At 43.1% G+C, this 20867-nt stretch overlaps 1 protein-coding gene across 8 annotated transcripts in view; it reads right to left on the minus strand.

Annotated features, from left to right (window-relative positions):
* The window catches only part of Prune2 (prune homolog 2 with BCH domain), a 263107-nt gene that overhangs the window by 7909 nt on the left and 234331 nt on the right, over positions 1-20867 (minus strand). For 3 of the 8 annotated variants that reach the window (XM_052714512.1, XM_052714516.1, XM_052714510.1), the window contains exons 13-18: positions 15125-15227; positions 14435-14566; positions 12500-12586; positions 8282-8380; positions 4258-4293; positions 3668-3706 (exon numbers count right to left, since the gene is read on the minus strand). In XM_052714512.1, the coding sequence (XP_052570472.1) occupies positions 3668-3706; positions 4258-4293; positions 8282-8380; positions 12500-12586; positions 14435-14566; positions 15125-15227 (496 nt within the window). The remainder of the gene's footprint in view (positions 1-3667; positions 3707-4257; positions 4294-8281; positions 8381-12499; positions 12587-14434; positions 14567-15124; positions 15228-20867) is intronic. The other 5 variants (XM_052714514.1, XM_052714518.1, XM_052714513.1 and 2 more) reach the window with 3 other exon arrangements.

Consider the following 20867-nt stretch of genomic DNA (forward strand, 5'->3'; position numbering starts at 1 on the left):
CTTTTAGCATCAGGTCTGAGATATAGTCATTACTCAAGATATAGAAATATAAAAAGATAATAATAGTAACCAAACTTCAAATACCTCCAGTGGTTATCTGTCCAAGCCATTTTTTCTTACTTTTCAAATCTGTTCTTATGCAGTGAACATAAATATTGAATAAAAATTTATTTACCTCAAAGAATAAAAAAAATATTTTATACACAGAGGAAAACCTTTTAAACAGCTGAATTTTGTTTAGGCATAACCCAGTCAGCCTTCAGGCTTCACAAGAATGAGGATTTTCCAAGGCATGGTAAGAAAAGACTGCCTGGGCCAGCTTGGCTTGATGCTGTTACAGGAGAGGGCCAGGACGCTCCCCACTCCCCAGGGCTGAGCCGTGTTCAGGAGGCACTCACGAATTCTAACACTACCTAAGCAGGACAGGTCCAGGAAGAAAAGTGTACTCACAGAAAAGAATGGATTCAAGTTTTCAATGGTGCATATGTCTTTGTATAATTTAGCTGTTCATGATATCCATATCAGTGTGATAACTATGCTAACAGATTTCAAGTTCACCTTATAGCAGCAATTCCTAATACTACACTGTAGCTTTTACTTTTTTTTTTCCCTCCTCTGGCAAGTTTTTTTTTTAATGGGAAAAATGATTTAAAAGATTCTATGATCCTTTTTACTTGTGTTTTTTAAAAGGTTTAAGAAATGTGTACGAGTGTTTTGCTTGCATGTAGTGCACTGCATGTATGCTGGTGCCTGCAGAGATCAGAAGAAGTTGGATCCCTAAGAATTGGAGTTACAGTGAGCTGCCATATGGGTTTGGGGCACATAAACCAGATTCACCCGAAGAGCAGTAAGTATTCCTAACTGCTGAGCCACCACTCCAGTCTAACTGATCCTTTTAAAACACAAGGGCTCCTTTTCCATTGGGAATAATTGGACAAGCTAATTTTCCCATTTGATGAGGGTCTGTGGCTAGTTCAGTATTTTCCCAAAAATACCAGGAGGCTGTTTCCCTCGCAGGTCATTGCCCCCCTCCTTCCCTCCCTCCCTTTCCTCACCCTGCTGGTGGTCTGGTATTTTTATGGACAAAGTTTGGCGAGGACAGCAAAGTAAGTACTGAGAGTGAACTAGCAAAAGCCAGCAAAGCTGGAACAGACTCAGGAAAGGGCAAGCTTCCAAGCCCAGGCTCTCTGCTTTTTAACTGGGGGATCTCCCCAAAGGAAACACAACTAGTCGACATTTTAGTGCTACCACTGGAAAGGTGGAGAATGGATTCTTCCTCATTTGTGAACAAAGAAGGGGTGTGCGTATAGTACAGACCCTTCCAAAGTATTTTCTACCCTCGTGTGGGTCTCAGGTTCAAAAGAAGCTATCAGGCTGAGCCATCTGTGTGGAGGTCAACGGGAGGTGCTGTGGAGCACACAGCGGAGAGGCAGAGGTTTTAAAATGCTGTAGGAATGGCAAACATAACAGGCGGGGAGGCTCTGTTCTTTATACAGCACATATCTGACTCAGGTTAGAGCCAGTCCAAAGCTGTCTAACAAAACCACACGGACAGTCAGGGCATCTATGAACAGAAAGAACCGGAGGTAGCTAGCCTCCAACCTCAGATAAGCAGAGATCTTATTGTTTGAGCCAACAATCATCTTCAGAGTCTGCCCCAGGGCTTAGGGGCTGTATCAGAGGCTAAAACCTAGCTAAGGAGGTACAGTGAGCACCAAAACGGTTGGACTTTGAGGCATTCCAAGCCTCTGTGGAAGCAGGTGTTGGTGGCACATGCCTTTAATCCTAGCACTGGGGAGGCAGAGGCAAGTGTATGTCTGTGAGTTCGAGGCCAGCCTGGTTTACAAAGGAAGTTCCAGGCCAGTGAAGGCTATAATAGTGAGACGCTGTCTCAGAAACAAGAACAACAACAACAACAAAAACCACTAAAAACCAACCCCCTGTGGGGTCAAGAGCGCTCAATTCATTTTCCTTATATCTATGCAAATGTGAAAATACTTTTTGATTTCACCATCAAAAGGAATAGGATCAACTGGGGTGGGATTCTTCTGGCAAACATCTTACCCAACAAATCAGCATCAAGACAGCTAAGGTCATCTAATTATTTTTATTCAGGTATTTTTAATGCAAAGGAAGACCTCACTACTTAGCATTTACTCAGCATTTGTAACAGCCTTGGACATTGTTCAAGCTTTTTGCTTTGGTTGTAAAGATTAACAGTATAAGCAACATTTAAAATGGCAAAGAAGCTTAATGTACTTAAAACAGCAGACTTTCTGGATAGCAGCTGTACACATTTAACACATAATGTCAGAAGATTTCTTTGTGGCCTTGACAACGAAAAAAGGAAATGATTGGGGGCTGTTCCCAGTCAGCTCTAGCACGACATTCCAGGTCTGTCCCTTAGTGCCACAAGGGCAGAGGTTAACTTGTAGATTTATGTCCTACAGTGGTGCGACCATCTCTATCCAGTGGAAAAGATAACCTGATGTTAGTGCATTGAACATTAACCTATTATCTAACCCAACTATGTTATCCAAACAGCCTTCTGTAAATTCCTTATAACTCAAATCTGCAATTGTACTTTCTGCGGGTTCAGCTACAAGCGGCCAAACATGCTCTGAGAATATTAAATGGAAAATTACGGAAATCAATCGCTCATAAGTCTTAAGTAAGTTCTGTCATGTTACGTGACCTATTGTGAATCACAGGTATGTCTGAGTGCAGTCAACGGCTGGAACCGCATATGGCTTCAGGTATCCATGTGGTACCTTGGAACAAGGGAAGAAGTGACTGCCACAGGTATGCCACTGACATTCTCTCCAAGTTCCTGGGAACTCTTTACTGGTTCCCTCACTAACTAATTCACCAAATAACATCATTTGGCATGTGTTCATTTTCTGTTTTCCTGACAGTACATCTTTGCCTTTTTCAGTATCCTGCCTCACAAGACTGAGCAATGACCATCCTCAATCAAAATAGCTTGGGAACTATGGGTTAAGTGATAGTTCTTAAAAATTAAACAAAGCATTTGCTTATTTTTACTATTATTTTATGTGTATGGGTGTTTTGTCTGCACATATGTCTGTGCACTATGTGTATAAAATGCCTGTGGAAGCTAGAAGAGAGTTTGGGGTCCCTTAGACAGATAGTTGTGAGCAGTCATGTGAGAATAGAACCCTGATCCTCTAGAAGAATAGCCAGTGCTCATAACGGTTGGCCCATCTCTCTAGCTCCAGAGTGTTATTTAAATCTTGGAAGGTTGTGAAACTAATTCTACAAAAATCTTTCCAATTTTTATTTGCTACTGTTTCTCATAACACGAACTGGTGAGGTTCTGTTGCCTCAATATATGTAAGGGTCATTCAGATGCCACACTCTGTGTGACGATGCCTGTGATGTGTTTTCTGATGATATCTAGAATTTCAGATACATTAAGAATAAATTAAACAGTGTCAAATGCTTTCCTTAAGATAACCAAGATAGTAGGGAAATAGATGATAGTGAAAACATCAATGATTCCATCGGCCATGGGAGGAAGGGGACTTTCCCGGTACAGCATTATTATCAGGGACAAGAAGAACACAGCAAGCATGCAGATTCTCCCAGTCATTCCTGAAACGCAAGCCAACATCACACCAGCCGCAAAACCCAAACCAAGTCTTACTTAGCTGCTTCGGATGCCTCCCTCAGTTCTTCATCCAGTCTGCACGAGCAAAAATAATCGTTGGAGAAAACAAACAAACAAACAAACAAACAAATAAAAAAGCAAGCAGAGCGTGAGCGTCTCCCGCAAAGCAGAGCCAAATGTAAGTGGTGGTGTGTTTTCACTTTTTTCTTTTCTTTTTTTTTTTCAAAACAGTCTCCAGGCACACTGAGACCCACTCAGCTAAACATGGTGCCAATCCTTCCTGTTGAGCAGTCCTGTTCGTTTACTTCGCAAATCCCTTCATTGAGGTGATAACGATGTCACAAAAACAAGAACATGCTAGCTGAATAAAGCTCAGAACATCCATATCAGAGTGCTGGGTATAGTTAAAGCTAGCTCACAGCCTGGGCCAAGTCAGGGTGTATCTGGTTTAGTAGGTTTCAGTAGCAGATCAGGTTGACCTCAACAGCTCAACACACAGACAAAGACTTTGAGGGGGATTCAAAGGACTGATATAACAGACTTCCTCAGGCAGCATGTTGAGGTCACCCACAAAAACAACACTGGAGTATACACACGGGGGGTCTAGCGTGAATACAGATTTTTACCTCACACTTCTCTTAAAAGATTTTTCTTCATCGTACCTTACAAGATAAGAAACGGATGCCATAAGGACAGGGAGGAACAGGAGGAAATGACAGGTAAATGCTTGAAAGCAGTGGTTCTCAACCTTCCTAATGCTGCGACCCTTTCATACAGTTCCTCATGTTGTGGCGACCCCCCAACCACAAGATTGTTTTGTGGCTACTTCATAACAGTAATCTTGCAACTGTTGGGAATTGTAATGTAGACATCTGCTATGCAGGATATCTGACAGGCCACCCCCAATGGGGTTGCAACCCAAAGGTTGAGAACCACTGCTTAAAACAGTAAGAACACGAAGGAAAAACGCTTACCCAGACAACACGATTGACTTTGGAGAGAAAACTCATTTGTATTAGGCACAAGGAACAATTTACAATTCATAAATATACAGTCAATCCTCATTATTTGTAGATTCCATGTCTGCAAACTTGCCTTGTTCACCAAGACGTCTGAAATTTCCAGAAGCAATGTGCAGTGCTTTTGTTCACTTGTGGACACCACAAGGTGACATAAACTCAAGCTGCCGCCTGTGCACGCGGTCAGCCGAAGTCGAGCAGGATGAGGCTGTGCCTTCCTGTCTCATAGTAAATGTCTTTGGTAAATGTCTCCCTCGTTTTCCTGCTTTTGGCTGGTGACCGTGCTATTTAGAATAGCAGTCAAGCATGGTACCAAATATTACCAACCGTTTGTAGGCAGGAGACGGCCAATGTATCTCACAGAGAATGCATGTGTCCCATAATGCTGTTTTAGGTACAAGTGTAGTTCTGGGCCCTTGAGTACAAGACTGTGGTTTGTTTTGCTTGTTAGTTTGAGAGAGGGTCTTGCTGTGTAGCCCAGGCTGGCCCTCAGACTCTCTGGACCCCTGTGTTTCAGTCTTTGAGTGTTGTGATCACACACAGTTGCTACCACATGTAGCTGAGCACAGTGATAGTGAGTCAGCAGTCTGTGTATACACTAAGAAGCCTTCTCAGACAGAGCCACACATGAGCCAAGGTTATGTACTGGCTGGTGATAACAGCATTGCAACCAGAGGCAGACAGGCCCCCAGGCTAGCAGTTCCCCCAGGAATAATAGCTCAGTGTCCACAGAGTGTCCACAATGACTTTATTGAACACAACTGTCCTTAGCTAATGAGAACCAACTGTAATTAATGAATATAAACTGCATTTCAGCCCACTGATGCCAGGCTCCACCCAGCTGAATTTTGGTCTTGGGATCGCTTGGGATCAAATGCTTTGAATGTTACTCAGTGAGAGAAAATAGCTGTGGCTGCATCAATTTGGAAACTGCACAATGTGGAAACGAAGCAATGAGGGCTAGTAAAAGAAACGGTGCCCTGAGATGTATCATGATGACAGGAGGAAACACAGATGGGGTAGGGTGGGGGGACCCGCAGTGCTAGGTTCTTCCTCCAGAAAATGAATCTTTCTACATGGAACTCTTCCTCTTGAAGCAACTTTCCCAAAATGTAGCCCTTGAGAATAGATGGGAAGCGCCTGGCCATGGCTAGCTTCTCGATGGACACCCCACCCCCAAGTACAGCAATTCTCCAAAGCAATGCAGTCATCAGCAGCAGCACTGTAGGCCTCAAGCTCTGTGCTCACCGCCTTCTGCTCACCGCTCTCATCCAATCCTCAGGCCCATCCACGCTCTCAGAATTACTTCCCCATTCTATGGATGTGAACACTAAGCCTCTGAGGATTTTCATAGGCCACCTGAAGTCTCAGAGACATTGAGAAGGGGGAGGGGAGGTTCACAGTGAATTGCCTCCAAAGCCCATCTTTTCATTTCACTGTCTTTGCCAGTCCATGGGAGGCCTTGCTGGTTTTTTTTCTGGAAAAATGGCCAGTGCTCACTCCCTTAAGAAGAAAGACTGTCCTTGTCATCTTTTGCGAAGGTATAGCAGTACAGGAGGTGATTGACAAATGATGGCAATGGGGGGTAGAAGCTTGCCGGGAAGTTTTAGGGGCAGGCTCCTCAAAAAGGAGTAGTTCTGATTTTTGTCCTTGGACAGATGGCAGAAATATTTGTAGTTCTGTCTGGGCTGAAGACTAGAAATGCAAGTATGTTTGGGGCCCATTGCCCTGGCTTGGTTTCTTATCTTTCTTCATATACACGGCAAGGAATACTGTTGTCTGGAAGCTATCTATGAGGCTGTGACAGAAACTGGGGTGCATGAATACCTGGTGGGTAGGACAACTGGGCTGAGCAGATCTCCCCCCATGCCCCATCCCACGCCTCAATCTAGAAAAACCTTCTTAATCCCTAGATAGGAACATTTGATGGTGCCCTTTCCTTGGGACCCATTCAATATATGGGTGCTTTGCTGGTATATCATCTATAAGCTCTCATATGAACCTATAATAAACTCCTTCCTAAAACTCACCCTCTCCATTGTCTGTGAAATTCATGGAGTCTGTGATAAGAACGTTAATAAAAAAATTATCACCCCACTGGCCTGGGGTGACTTTTGGTGCCTGTTAATTTTCCAGGACCCTAGGCACTGTCCCACCAGCAACAGCTTGCCTGAGTCTTCCATTGTTCCCAAGAACCCCTGCTTACCCCACATCACCATTACTTAAAAGAAGAGTAGGTCTGGGAGAGGGTGCAGCTTATGGCATACAGGCCAGAGCTGGAGGGGGCATTGGTTGTGGGAAATCTGAGAAGCTCCCAAGGACTACAGCCCTAGTTAGGGTCTCATGAGTACTGCCTGGCTCAGCTGAGCCACCTGACTCCAGTAAGTCTGTTAGTATGCTGTGCTCAGACCTGATCTGGCTGATGGCGGGAAATCTAATGCATCTACTATGAGCTACTGGATAAAGATCCTATTAGAAAGGCGTGTGGGCATTTGGTGACAGGCTAACCTGGATTTGAACTCTAGTTCCACCCCTGTCTGGTTCCTGCTCCTACTTCCATAAGTAACTTCTTACTAACTTATCTCCTGGCCTCTGTAAAATGGGGTTTCATATGAGAGTTAAGTGTGCTATATAAACACAGCTCTTCTTCTTTGTTCCACGGTAACCGGTAACGGTGAACAAGAAGACCCTGGTTTCTATGTGTTGCTACTGAGATGCTTTAGATGCCCTCTTTGGAAGGTCAGTTTTGCTCTCTATTTTCTGGAGGGAGATACACAACACTTGTCTTTTTTCTTAGAGTTCATGATCAAGTCCCTTTCAAGTCTAATGAAACAAACAAACAAACAGTTAATTAGCTGTATCAAGAGTGAAAAAAAACCCAGGATGCACAGAGAATTAATGGTTCTTTGCAATGACGTACCAGAGAGAATGTCCATTCTCTAACATCTCTGTCTTCATATTCCAGTTCCGAATACTCTGAGTTAACTTTTATTACTACTTTCAGACATAATCTTGACACCCACAATACGTGTGCTTCTTTCTGACCTACAGGCTGCCTCCTTGCCTGGTCCTAAGCAAGGAAATTATTTCTCACCACCCGCTTACTCCTCAAAAATGTCTCTCTATCTAATCTTCCGTCCAAAGGCAATCATGAGGACAGTGGACGGGTGTTTGAAGAAAAGAGTCATTTCTTTTATCTATTTTTCTGGGATCATGCAGACAAATTACTTATGAAGAAAAAATCCAATTATGGGAAGACCTTAATGTAAAGTAGAGGGTCACAGGTATAAATATTCTAGTTAATATTAAATGCACACTGTCTCCAGAGTGGAAACAAATTTCAAAGTAAAGATGTCAATAGTTAATCTTGGTTGGAAAAATATGATCAAAATGTATTGCACAAAATAAAACTTTTTAAAAATCAGTGACAAATCATTACAAGTTGTGTGAAAGAGGATCTGAAAGAATAATAATTTACAGGCTATAGTGAAAGCTTTATTTATTAGATAATACTTAATATTTCCTTTAAAAATAAGATGCCATTTCTCATTATTCTAGACGTGAGTGTTTTTCCACCCCCTTTCCCCAGTGGGTATTATTGCTCACCAGAGCTCCCAACCCTTGGACTTACTTGATGATGCTCTCTGGAATGTGGATGCAATCCATTGGGATAAGCCCACTGAGCTCAGATAAACTAGTAACGTATTTAATTTTGCTGCTGAATTTTGAGCTGGAAGATAAAAAGGAGAGGAGCCTCTTAGCATCAGTTGCTACACTTCCCTCATAAAGCCATCATCTCTTCCTGAAAGCCTTCTTGTGATACTTTTCCACATTACTGGCAATAGGGCTTTCATACATGCTAAGCATCCAGTCTGCCACTGACCTATACCCACATTCTGCACTCGTGATAGGCTCAAGCTTGACCCAGCATGCTTGCTGAGCAGAAAGGATAACATGCTTTCAGATTCTACAGACAGCTCTCCCTCACCATCCATGGGCATCGGTTCCAGGAATCACCACCCACCCCCAGACGCACAGATCCAATAGTGCAATGTCAAGATCATGCAAGTTTGACTGCTTGCTTAGGGGGAAAAAAAAAGGACAAAAAAAAAAAAAAAAGAAAAGAAAAAGGCTGTGTATTTTTAGAGTGTCTTGCCTGTTTAATATTTTCTATCAGTGGTTGGCTGAATCTGTACATGAAGATCTCATTGATACAGAGGGCAGAGAACAGTCTCAAACACAATCCCTTTGCAAAAGGAGAAACACAGAGTGCCCGAGACATATCTGAATAGCGCACAGGTTTCATATTTCAAATGGAGACTCAATAGCAGGGCAGGAGCCCGCCTGCATTTTGCAATTGTGCTTCCGTTTCTGGAGAGTCGATCTTTCCCCACACATACAGTCCTATCACTGGCAAATGTCCAGTCTTCTTGGGGTCCCAAGACATGATTTTTGACACAGAGAGCTCCACATGAACAAAGTACCTTGCGGGGAAACAGAAGCTTCTCTCTCCAGATGGGCTCTGCCCCACTCCACACATTTGGAGCCTTTTGGATGTGAGTTTTGAATAATCCTATTTAGTTACTTTTGGCGTTTTTTTGTTTGTGTTTTATTAAATTTTTTCCATACAATGTATTTTGACATGTTTTCTCCTCCCTCAACTCCTCCCAGATCCTCCCCATCTACCTTCACGTTCTCTCTCTCTCTCCCTTTTTCAAAAGAAAAATTGGTTTTTGTTTTGTTTTGGTTTTCATTGCCTTTAGTTTACTCTGAGAATCGAGCACCTGCTGCTGCTTTTGTGTTTCCTACATGCTCCCCAAACAAGTAACCCAGCCTAAGTTGTGCAATTTGTCTGTGTCTGGTTTGTCCTGGGGACTGAGACGGAAGTATGAGTCTCAGAGAGAGCATCCATCTTTCTGGGCTTGGCTCCAGCAGGTGGCCTGTAGCAGCTCCTTCTGAGATGGACTGACCAAGGAGGGATCTCCAGTGACCCTTGGATCTTGGCCACAGCTCATCATTTAAGAAGTTCCTATGTCTACCTCTCTGCCAGCACTCATGTCTCTCTGATTTCTGCCCATTATTAACTCTTTCCTCACCTTCATCCTGACAGGTCACCAACAGTGCCAAAATGCCAACTATATGGAAAAGTTTGCATAAGTAGCAATTTTTCCTATTCAAAGAGGGCTTTGAAACACAATGATATCTAATTCCAGTAATTTATTTGCTTAACAGAAATGTCTGGTGGAAATGGCTCACACATGGCTGCACAATGAGACAGTCAACAAGGGAACCACATTCTTCAATGTAGAGTTGCACTCTCTCCATTTAAAATGGGATTGGCTGAGGTCATTCTTGCCTGGAACAGTGACCTTTCTACTTGTTCTGAAATTCTGTCCATTTCTCTCCAGGTTCTATCCTGTATGTGGTTTGAATGAGAAATGTCCCTATAGTCTTAGGCATTTGACCACTTGGTCCCCAGTTGGTAGCATTTTGAGGGGTGGGGAGGTTTAGGGTGGTGGAGACTTGCTGGAGGAATCATGGTATTAGGAGCAGGTTTTGAGATTCAAAGCCCCTAGTTATTTCTAGGTAGCTCTTTCTACTTCCTGTTTGTGGTTCAGTATGTGCACTCTCAGCTTCCCGTTCCTGTCACTGTGCCTGCTGCTTGTGGCCATGCCTCTGTGCTGCCACCATGGACTCTCATCCCTCTAGAAATACCAGCCAAATTAAATTCTTTTCCTTAAGTCACCTTTGGTCATGGTGTTTTATCATAGCGACAGGAAAGTAACTAAAACATGGAGTTACAGTTTAAAAAATGTTATGAGCATTTAGTGTGTGTGCCTCTCTCTCTCTCTCTCTCTCTCTCTCTCTCTCTCTCTCTCTCTCTCTCTCTCTCTCTCTGTATGTGTGTGTGTGTGTGTGTGTGTATGTATGTATGGCTGGAATGGCTGGCTGGCTCTCTGTCTGTGTCTGAGTGTGTATAGTGCATGTGCCCGTGTGTGCATTTATAGAGGGGTGAAGCTGACATCAGTGTCTTCCTCCACCTTATATTTTGAGCCTGGAGCTCACTGATTGGCTAGACTGCCTGGTCAGAGTATCCCTCCCCTTCCCCTGGGATGCTCCTGTCTCTGTCTGCTAGCTCTGGAGTTCCAGGCATGCACTTGCCATACCCTGCTTTTTACTTGGGTGCTGGGGATCCAAACTTGGGTCCTCATGCTTCTTCCCACAGAGATGGCCTCTGCAGCTGTGTTCAGCAGAGGCTGGGACACCTAAAAACCCTGGAATCAAGTCATGGCAAGAGAGGTGCTCTCCTCTCTTCCTCCTTTACATGGTATGGTCTGAATGTTCGTGCTGCTTCGGAATTCTCTTGTAGAAACAACGAGAGCTCTCCCTAAGGGCTCTGCTCCATCTACTCAGCTATAGTGAAAGCATTCGGCTACAAAATCACTTCACAGGTGTTTTATGAGGCTCTCTCTTGCCCCGTGGTCTAGAGATCTAAGGATTGAATACTCTTCGAGGAGCTACCTTGGCAAGTTACCCACAGCTTCTTTGGGAGTATAGGCAGTAGCACCAAGAAACAGGTGTGGGGTGGAGAAAGCGATAAGCCTCAACCACTAGTTTGAGCCCAAGTCTAGTCTCCAGAAATTTGATATACTCTGATTTGCTGTTTCCTTGAAGCAATTAGAGTTGAATTGCTGTCATTTAATACCAAAGAACAGGTGCGCTACTCCAGGCCACTAGCCCATAGTCCATAACACTTAAAAGAAAAAGGCAGTTCATTAAGTTCCTCATACTTTAGTCAATAGTTAATTTTTGCCAGCAGAATCCTGCCGTTCAAGTGTTAGAAGTCAGGAATGAGAATGCTAATAAATATCGTAATATTTAATATTTTAATTACTGTTATAAATACCACTCTCTCTAAAAAATCTGGAAGGTACAGTAAAATAATCTTTTTTACATATATACATACAATGCACAAAGACAGATACACACACATACTTTGTATTCAATTATTTTCTTTAGAATATTGTAGTTTTAATGAGAAATTTGTTGATAACTTCAGCCAGGAAAATTTTTTTTTGTATTTATTGTATTTATCTGCCTTGATGGTTGTGTGAGACTTCATTCTATTTTTAAAGATTCCTGGAAAATAAATACTGTTCCATCCAATTAACTATTTTAAGCTTACTATATTATGAACCATGTTTTATTTTCTTCACATCTCCAAACATCAAGTTACATAGCACGTAGGTCAAGTGTGGAGTAGTCACTGAACAAAAACAATGAATCCTTACGTTTGAGCCCAATACAACTCCTGAAAAGTGCTCCTCAGACTCATCTCCCAGTTTTGCTGAGAAGAAACAACACACTTAAGGCCTATGCTTTTGCCCTTCCTAGCTTTTATTGTCTCGTGTCACCCAGATGTTTTATTTCTTACATATCTCCACACAAGCATTGGCTAATCCTCCTTCTGTGTGGCATGGGACTCTCATAGCCCACACTTACAGGAAGCAATTTAGAGACCAGGTTTTGCAATGGCTGAGGAAAAGACTTACATGAGGTAATTATCACTTTTGTTTTTTAAGCCAAGAGTTTGCTGTGAAACTCGATGGCCTGAAACTTGTAATCCTCCTGCCTCAGCCTCCTGAGTGCTAAGATTACAGGTGTGTGCCATCACATCTGCCCTTTAAATGAGGACTCTGGATGCATAGTCCAAAATATCTTTCCAGGAAGGTAGAAATAAATTAAGTTTTCCTGGATTCTCTTAGTTTATAAATCCCCGATACAGGGAAATTCACATACTCTGAAAATATGTTATCACACAGTCATCCTGTGACTATCACAGTTATACCTTATAAAAGGCCGCGTCACTGCAAGGATTGTTCTGATGAACCACGATGGGTGGACAATGATGAATGACTTCAAATTCTTGCGCAACCTATTAAAAAAACAAAAAACAAAAAAACAATTCTATATTGTTTTAAACTAACTTTCCACTGGAAACAGAATACAGATCCCCAAATAAGAATACATGAAATTTCTGGGAGGTGTTCTAGGAAAGTTATAATTTCTGATGTACAGAATGTCCAGGATTAATTTTTTAAATGCCTTTTGATTTCTCTCTCTCATTCTCCCCCACTCTGTATGTGTGTGTTCATTCACCTGGGAATGTGTGTAAGTGTGTTCACATTCCTGTAGAGAACACCGACGTCAAGTGTCATTCTCTGGGACAGTCCCCCACTGAGACCCCAGGCTTGCTGATCAGACTCTGTTGGCTGTCCAGTGACCTCCAGGGATCTGCTTGTCTCTGCATCCCCAGAAAAGGCATACAAGCACACACCGCCACACCGCCAAACCTTTTTTTTTTTAAACGTGATGCTGGGAATTGAACTCAAGTCCTTGCGCTTGCCTGGCAAGCACTTCGTACACTGAACTATGCCCCTAGCTTCCTGAAATAATTTTTGAGACATAATTAGACACTTAAATCTCATTTTCCCAGAGGCACAAATGTAAAAGAGAAGGGTGATACTTTTACAGTATACAAATTTACAATAATTGGCATATTTTTTGCTTAATGATGCTTTTTAATTTGTTAGCCTTATCTTTGTTAATTTGAAAAGAATATGTTTCCAGTAACATTTTAGACTATTAATTATTTGTTTAATGTTTTTGTTTTTGAGACAGGGCCTTGTGTAGCTCAGGCTGGCCTCAAACTCACATGTAGCTAAGGATTATGTCTAACTTTTGATCCTCCTGCCTCCACCCTCTGAATACAGAGATTACAGGTGTACTTAGGTAATGGAACGCAGAGCCTCATGAGAGTTAGGTGAGCATGCTTCCAGCTAAGCTACATCCTCTATCCCTTGATAATTTTTTGGTCTGACTAAGCCTTATTTTGTTCTTATATATAAAGTAAATTTACCATTTCAAAAATTCTTGCATTTCAGGCACATTTTTCAGTATTAACAATGCTACTTTATTATCGTTGGATCATAAAATAGATTTTAGTTAAATGTAAGAAGGCACTCTCATGGCATTATGAAAGAAGTCTCATCTAAGGGGATGTAACATATACTAGATACCACAAATTAGTAGTTTTATTATTTTAATTTTCATATATATGACAATAAAGTTTGTCTGAGCAGAGAGGTATTTTGAGGAAGGTGCACACAAAGGCAGTGCTGGGCTAGCAGATACAGATACCTTGAACTGACAGAAATGCTGAAAAAATACAACGGTCTCATGAATCATCATTACCCTAATGCAGTGGTTCTCAAACTTCCTGACGCTGTGACCCTTTAATATCATTCCTCATATTGTGCTGACCCCAACCATAATTATTTTTGTTGCAATTTCATAACTGTAATTTTATAGAGGAGCAGCGTCTCAGCTCCTAAGACCATTGGAATTATGTGTTTTCTGATGGTTGCAACCCACAGGATGAGAACCACTGCCCTAACACATAAAACAGTAGCTGGCTCACATGACACCATTAAGGACTCATGGGTACCTAGGTTTGCTTATTCAAATTGCACCAGCATACTTGTAGTCTAGAGTGGACCAGATCTGCCAGGTTCAGGAGTGGTGTTCATAAAATTTAGGGATGATTGGCTTTGCTTAGCTTTAGGCATTATGTGGTATTTCCATTCATATTTTTACAACTTCCTGCTTCATGCATGAGCAATCCACTATCTCTAAGATAAGACTGTATTATAGGCTAGAAGAATATTAGCTATGAGAGCTAGTGAGAAGTCAGAATAGTGCTTAAATGGAGGCACCCCCATACCGTCTGTCAATCATCTGGTAGCATTTCTTCATCCAGCCTAGCCCGGGCATCTTCCGCCTTGGGGTTGCACCATTCAAGTACACGATCATGTAGTCTTCAGCTACCATCAGCTCTAAGGTACTTATTACATATCTGATCACAGGAAGGAAGAGAAATATTTTCAGTTCCCACATGAAAGACTTCATTCTATTCACACCATAATTCAGTGACATTCAAATTACAGGGTGAATGACATGGAAGAGTAGTGGTGCATGTTATCTCGTTTTTTCTTGAGAACAATGCACAAGCATTGCCCTTTTATTTGTGTATGTGCAGCCACCCTAGAAAAATATGTGGGTTTAAAAGGTGACGTAAAAAAATGTCAGCAATGTTATCAAATGTTAAGGTTAACTCAGATTAAACAAGGGCAAAAGTCAGTGGGGGCAGTTTTCCATCACTAAGAACATGTTATCAGAAACAAAAACAATCCTTTGCCCAAAGGAAATGTTAGAAACGTTGTAACTATGGCTAGACCGCTTGTTTTCTTTTTCCACTGTTCTACAGACAGAGTTCCCTAGAACAAGGCTCCTTCACAGAAACACTACTGGCTTCTTATTGAAGGCTTAAGATCAGCTATGCCATATACCCGCACAGTTAAAGACCTTTATCAGCCACCACATGCCCACGGATGTCAACCCAATCACCACTCACAGGAAAAGGTTTTCCATGACATAGTGGTAATCTGCTCGGCTGCTGTCTGGCAGAAAACAGGCGGCAAACACAATGATGGCATTCAGACCGTCCCCATAGTATCCTGGGGACAAATAAAAAGATGTGTGTAACTGAATGAAATCCCTTAACAAGGTCATAGCGCTCCTAAAAAGAGAAATGTGGCATCTTGTCCAGTGTATGCATGCATATAAATGAGATATAACATGAAATGAGTAATCATACCAAAGAATGTTCTGTATATATATATGTGTGTGTGTGTGTATATATATATTTTAGTGGTTAATGTGTTTATATAGAGTCTTGTATATATAATATGAGACAATACTTTGACTCATAAGTAAGTCTCCAACTTAAACAATACTAACTTACAAAAAAGCAAATCTATATAAAATTTCATTCTGATGGCTGAGAAAGGTTCTCTTAGATCCACATTGGTTCTTCTAGTTTAAGATCTAGTGAACTGTGACAATTTAGTCAGTGAACTGCAATTTAATCCCAGACCCACACACTCCAATAACCAGGGCCTAGTAGAGAGACATGCAAAATACCTTTATTTTGATTTCTAGGCCTAGTCATTTGACAGTAATGATCCTGGATTCTCTGGATATAACAGGAAGTACAGGAATACATGGTAACTTCCAGCCAGGCACAGAATAAGAGCACAGAATTCACAGCCTCACAGCTTAGAGAAAGCAGTATACTAAAAAAAGGGCCTACCTAAATTCCCTTGAGCCCTATAGAGATACGTGCATTTGGGGAAACCTGAGATTCATTTCCAGATGAGATGGGTGGGAGGTGGAAGTGCTGTCTGCAGGTAGAGCTGAGAAAAAGAGGATCTGTGAAATGCAAGTAAATGCACTATTCAAACTTCAAAAGTCAGAAAATAGAAAGATACATCTCATCTGCTGAAATAACTGACGTAATCTTAGCACTGCCTCAACTTTTTCCCACAAGCATTCTGTTTCCTCAGCGTTCATCTCTGAAAAGTGACGGCAGGTGCTGGTCAACTACCCAAAGGTAAGTACAAGGAATAAAATATGTCTCTGATACTTAAAGAGGAAGACCATGCCCTGGATTGCCACTGGGGAAGCACTGGGGATTGAACCCAGGACTTTACATGTGCTACACTCACATTCTAGCACTGCGGTACCCTCAGCCTTGATTGGTTTTAAATACGTCCCTTTGTAATATTAGGAACTGAGCCTAGAGTCTTAAGCGTGCTAGCAAGCACTCCACCACTGAGCTACGTCTCCAGTCCTTAATCATTTTTATTCAAGGTCTTGCTAAACTGGGACGCTCACCTTGAACTCACTCTGGAACTTTAAACTTGGAATTCTCAGGTTTCAGCCTCCAGAGTAGCTGGAGTATAGGCGCACGCCACTAGACCCTATCCTAATCACATTTGTTTTTCTTATCTATTTATGAATTTATGTATTTATATATTTATTTAGTGTTTGAGTGTGAGATGCGTGTACAGACATGTTCCCTGGCACACCTTACGGAGGTCAGAGGACAACTTGTGGGAGTCAGTTCTCTCCTTTGAACACAAGGGTTCTGGGCATGAAACACACGTCACTGGGCAGCTGAGCCTTCTCACCAGCCCACTAAATGTCCCCGATTTATACACTTGTAGTTTACAGCACATTGTTCCAAATTTACGATCATTACATAGAGATGCCTTTGGAGCTTTGAGCAAGGCAGGACAGGAGTGCTCGTAACTCTGATTCCGCTCTCCCAGAACTCAGTGTGTTTCATTTTCCTGTGAGCTCCAGCTCTAGCAGTGAGACAGCAGGAAAATGCTGGCAGTAGATGTGGATGGCTCCCTCTTGAGGAGCAGATTCATAAGATGTCCCCTACAAAGACACCAAGTATGACTCGATCACCAATAAAGCAGAGAGAAAAGAACTAAAAATGCATCCTGTGGTGGGCTTGTGAGTGTAACTAATTTGGGGTGTTGAACAGGGTGTTCATGCCCTGAATCTTATAAAATGCTACACATGTTAACACTACATCTGGTGCAGTACGTTTGTGAACCAGCAACCCCTTAGCCTCCCTCTGGGCTTCCTGCTTCAGTCCCATCAAAACACTGTGTAATGGTTTACCAGTTTCTTTTTAGAATGTTGACATGAAGGAAATTTCAAAACAGACATTTGATGTGAGGAATTCTTGTTTCTGGGGACTCTCAAGCAAATGGAAATCCACAAGGGACGTAGGAGCAAGCCAACATGAAGACATGCAATTCAGACAGCACAGGACAACGTTAAGTGTCCCACACAAGAGAGTCAACGTCACAGTCCTAGTGGAAAAATCAGCGTGAACACATCTTTCTAAATGTGGTTGTCAGCTGTGGTGTCAGAATCATGAGACCAGGACTAGTCCGAGAAGCGGAATTCCTAAGAAACGTTAGCGTGCTCAGAATGCAGTGGCACCGCAACCTCTGCATCATCTAACAACGGAGTACACAGGGACCACTGTCGAAGCGAGGGGTTAGCTTTGTACACAAGTTGCTAAGATTTGCGGATGAAAGCGGCTCCCCACACTGGGTGGAGGAGCGGCCCGAAGAGACAGGGGAAATGAAAGGGGAGAAAATGAGAGCTCAGGAGGCGATGTGGGAATGGCCACAGAAGAAAGGGATTTCCACGTGAAAAGCGTGTCCCCCAGGCTGTGAGCTGATATCTCTACAGTGAGGCTCTGGACACACGTGAAAACTGGTTCACCGGTAAGTGGGCAGCTAGGTCACTGCTAGGTCCTACCTCAAAATGAATGAATGAATGAATGAATGAATGAATGAATGAATGAATGAATAAAACAAAATTTGCTGGGCAAGCGCAGTAACTAGAGTGAGAAACTTTGCTTTTTAGTCCTCTGATCAGATGCTTTTCGGGACCAACTAACCCTTCAATTTCTACCTCAAATCATGCCACTTTTCAGGTAAAAGTTGGGAACAGCGTCACTCACATGAAATTTGGTTTGTCTGTCCGTTTGTACTGGGATTGTAGCTAAGTGCCCGGCACAGGCTATGGCCGTGTTCTACTGTTGGGCCACATCTATAGTCTTACACTTCATTTTGAGTCAGGGTCTCAGTAAGTTGCTCAGGTGAAAGCCCCAAATTTGGAATCCCTTTGTCTCAGACTCCCAAGTAGCTGGAATCGCAAGCCTGGCTTGGAGTTTGGTTGCTTAAATATTTAATTTGTCAGGCTCTGTTCTCATGAAACCAGAGGTGGACGTAGGATGCACATTCCGGGGGGTGTCAGCAATCTCACCGTGGAGCCTCCTGAGGCCCTCGGGAGCAGCGATGGCAGGCCTTACCTGAGGTGACACAAGAGGCCTGAAAGAGTCGTGACACAAGTTTGCTGGCCAGCAAATGGGATGGAGAGAAGGGAAGGTGTCACAGGCACAACAGAACGTCACAGGTGCAACAGAACACAGGCGCGCACGCGCGCGTGTACACACACACACACACCAGCCAGCAACTCTTCTGCCCATTCTTTCCAGGCCCTTTTGTCCAGCAACACTGCAGAGAGGGTTACCTGAGTCTCCTAGAGTGAAATAAGAGAAGTAAAAAGAGAACAAGAGAGGAAACTCCTTGTTAGCATCCTTCAGTGTGATTGCTCTTGGTTTTTCAGTGAGCTTATTCTCAGCTCTAAGTTTAAAAAAAAAAAGATCAGTTCTGGCTTCCACCTGACCCCATGACACCGGCTACGTAAAACCACCCATCATGCTTTTTGCTTGCTTTTTTTTCTTTCTTTCTTTTTTAGAGTATTGCTCATGGGACCATAGGATGTGAACACTGGCATCATCGCAATTTGCCTCTTTCAGGTGATAGAGTAACCAAGGCCAGAGAAGGTTAGGGGATGTACCAAGGTCACAGACCCTGAACACAGCTTCTGCTCCTTGCACAGGGTGTCCATGCCAAGGTCACCAAATTTGAAAAGTGGATTAGAAACAGAGCTGTGCACACTGGGCAGCATCTGACTGTGGACCAATTTCTTCAAGCTTTTGGTCACTTCCACCTTACAGTTTCCTGCACTGAACACGGCCCTGCCAAAAGTTTCTTTGGGGCAGATAGGAAACATCTTCAGAGCAATATGGAACACAGGAGCAAGACTCACGTTCAGTGTGCTGTCTGTTTTGACATGCTCACCAGAAATCAGGCTGACAAACTTGGTTGGGAGCTAAGACGCTTAGTCATCAGAGTTCAAGAGAGTGATGTAAGTTTCCAACATGGAAGACTAAGCTTTGTCAAATTCAGAAGTAACATCTGAGCAGTTTTTACCGAGAGCACAAAAGCTGTCCAGCACGGAGGAGGAGGAGGTGGCTTCTTGACAGTGGCCTGAGGGTACAGCCAGAGGCATAGTCATGCAGCTGAAGGAGACTGAGGCAGAGCCAGGGAAAGGAGAGGTGGCCTTCTCTTCGAAACAGACTGACAGTCACTCAGACAAAAACCAAATGCACACAACATACTGTGTGGAGATGAGCAATTGCCAAGGGGAGGCGGGGGCAAGGATGGAGCTCAGCAAACCAGGTTCCCCCCGAGGTCACAGACGGACTTCAATAACCAGGGCAGGCAGAGAGAGACCTGCCCACCAGTGTACTCTCGGTGACCACTTGGCCTGATTCCAGTGACTTGGACACCAGGTCACACAACCCACTTGATTTGACTGAGTTTGAAAAAACCAAGAGGTGAATCTCCTAAGGTATCAAGAGGCAGTTTGGCCTTATAGTGACAGCAGAACCGTGGCCTGCCTTTTCATGACATGGGGCTGTAAGGCAAAGAGCTAAGGGCAAATACATGCAGACATCATTACTATGTGACTTTGATTTACCCTAGCAGACTTTTCTATATTTCCCATGCATTTTAGACAAAGCACAGGCCACTTTTATAGTCAACCTTCATGAGGTTTGTTTGTTTGTTTGTTTGTTTACTACCCCCAAACAAACCAAAAATACCAGAGGGGCACCTCAAAGCAAGAAGGACTCCTATGAACACTGGAGGAGGGCTCCGGTTCTGCTTCTCACCCCAGCAAGAGGCTGACTTTACAGTCCTCTGTCAGTCTCCACAAGCTTTGCTCAGCTTCATTCCAAAGGGCTAAGGAAGAGATTCCTCCCACAGGGTCCTACCCCTGCCCACAGCAGCCATCACAGGGCCACGCTGCCATTCCAGATTACACAGCAAGGCAGGAAATACAAGAGTCATGGTCAAGGGACCTCAAGGGCATTCTATTTCTGTCAATCAGTTTCCTTGGGTGGCCCTGGCGCTCATGGGAGGTAGTGTTGCATAGAAAGGAAGGTGAGAGATCTAGAGGGGGAGAGATAGTCAACCAGGATATTTGTGTGCACATCAGAAAGCAAATGCTATTGATTTAACGCAGTATGAAGAAGGGCTGAGGAGATAGCTCAGCGGCAGAGCCTTTGCATGGCACATGCAAGCCCCTGGCTTCAACTCCCAGCACTGAGAAACCAACTCTTAATGAACTGCCAAATCTTATTTCCCAGTTCTCGTTAAGGCAGAGAGGGCACTGATAGCAATAGCTGCCTTATGAGCTTGTACCTTTTCTTAGATGGCTAGATAGAGAGACGCCTCAAGACCACAGGAACGGGATGCATGCAGCAGACAAGTCAAACAGCCAATGATGCTTTCTGAAGTCAACAACGTTCAATGCAATGCCTGTGTTCATCTGACTTTTTTCTGAGTCTCCAATTTAATCAAAGTCACATAAGT

The sequence above is a fragment of the Peromyscus californicus genome, unplaced genomic scaffold (assembly GCF_007827085.1).
Source record: "Peromyscus californicus insignis strain IS unplaced genomic scaffold, ASM782708v3 Scaffold_4__1_contigs__length_199733344, whole genome shotgun sequence".
Classification (NCBI taxonomy): domain Eukaryota; kingdom Metazoa; phylum Chordata; class Mammalia; order Rodentia; family Cricetidae; genus Peromyscus; species Peromyscus californicus.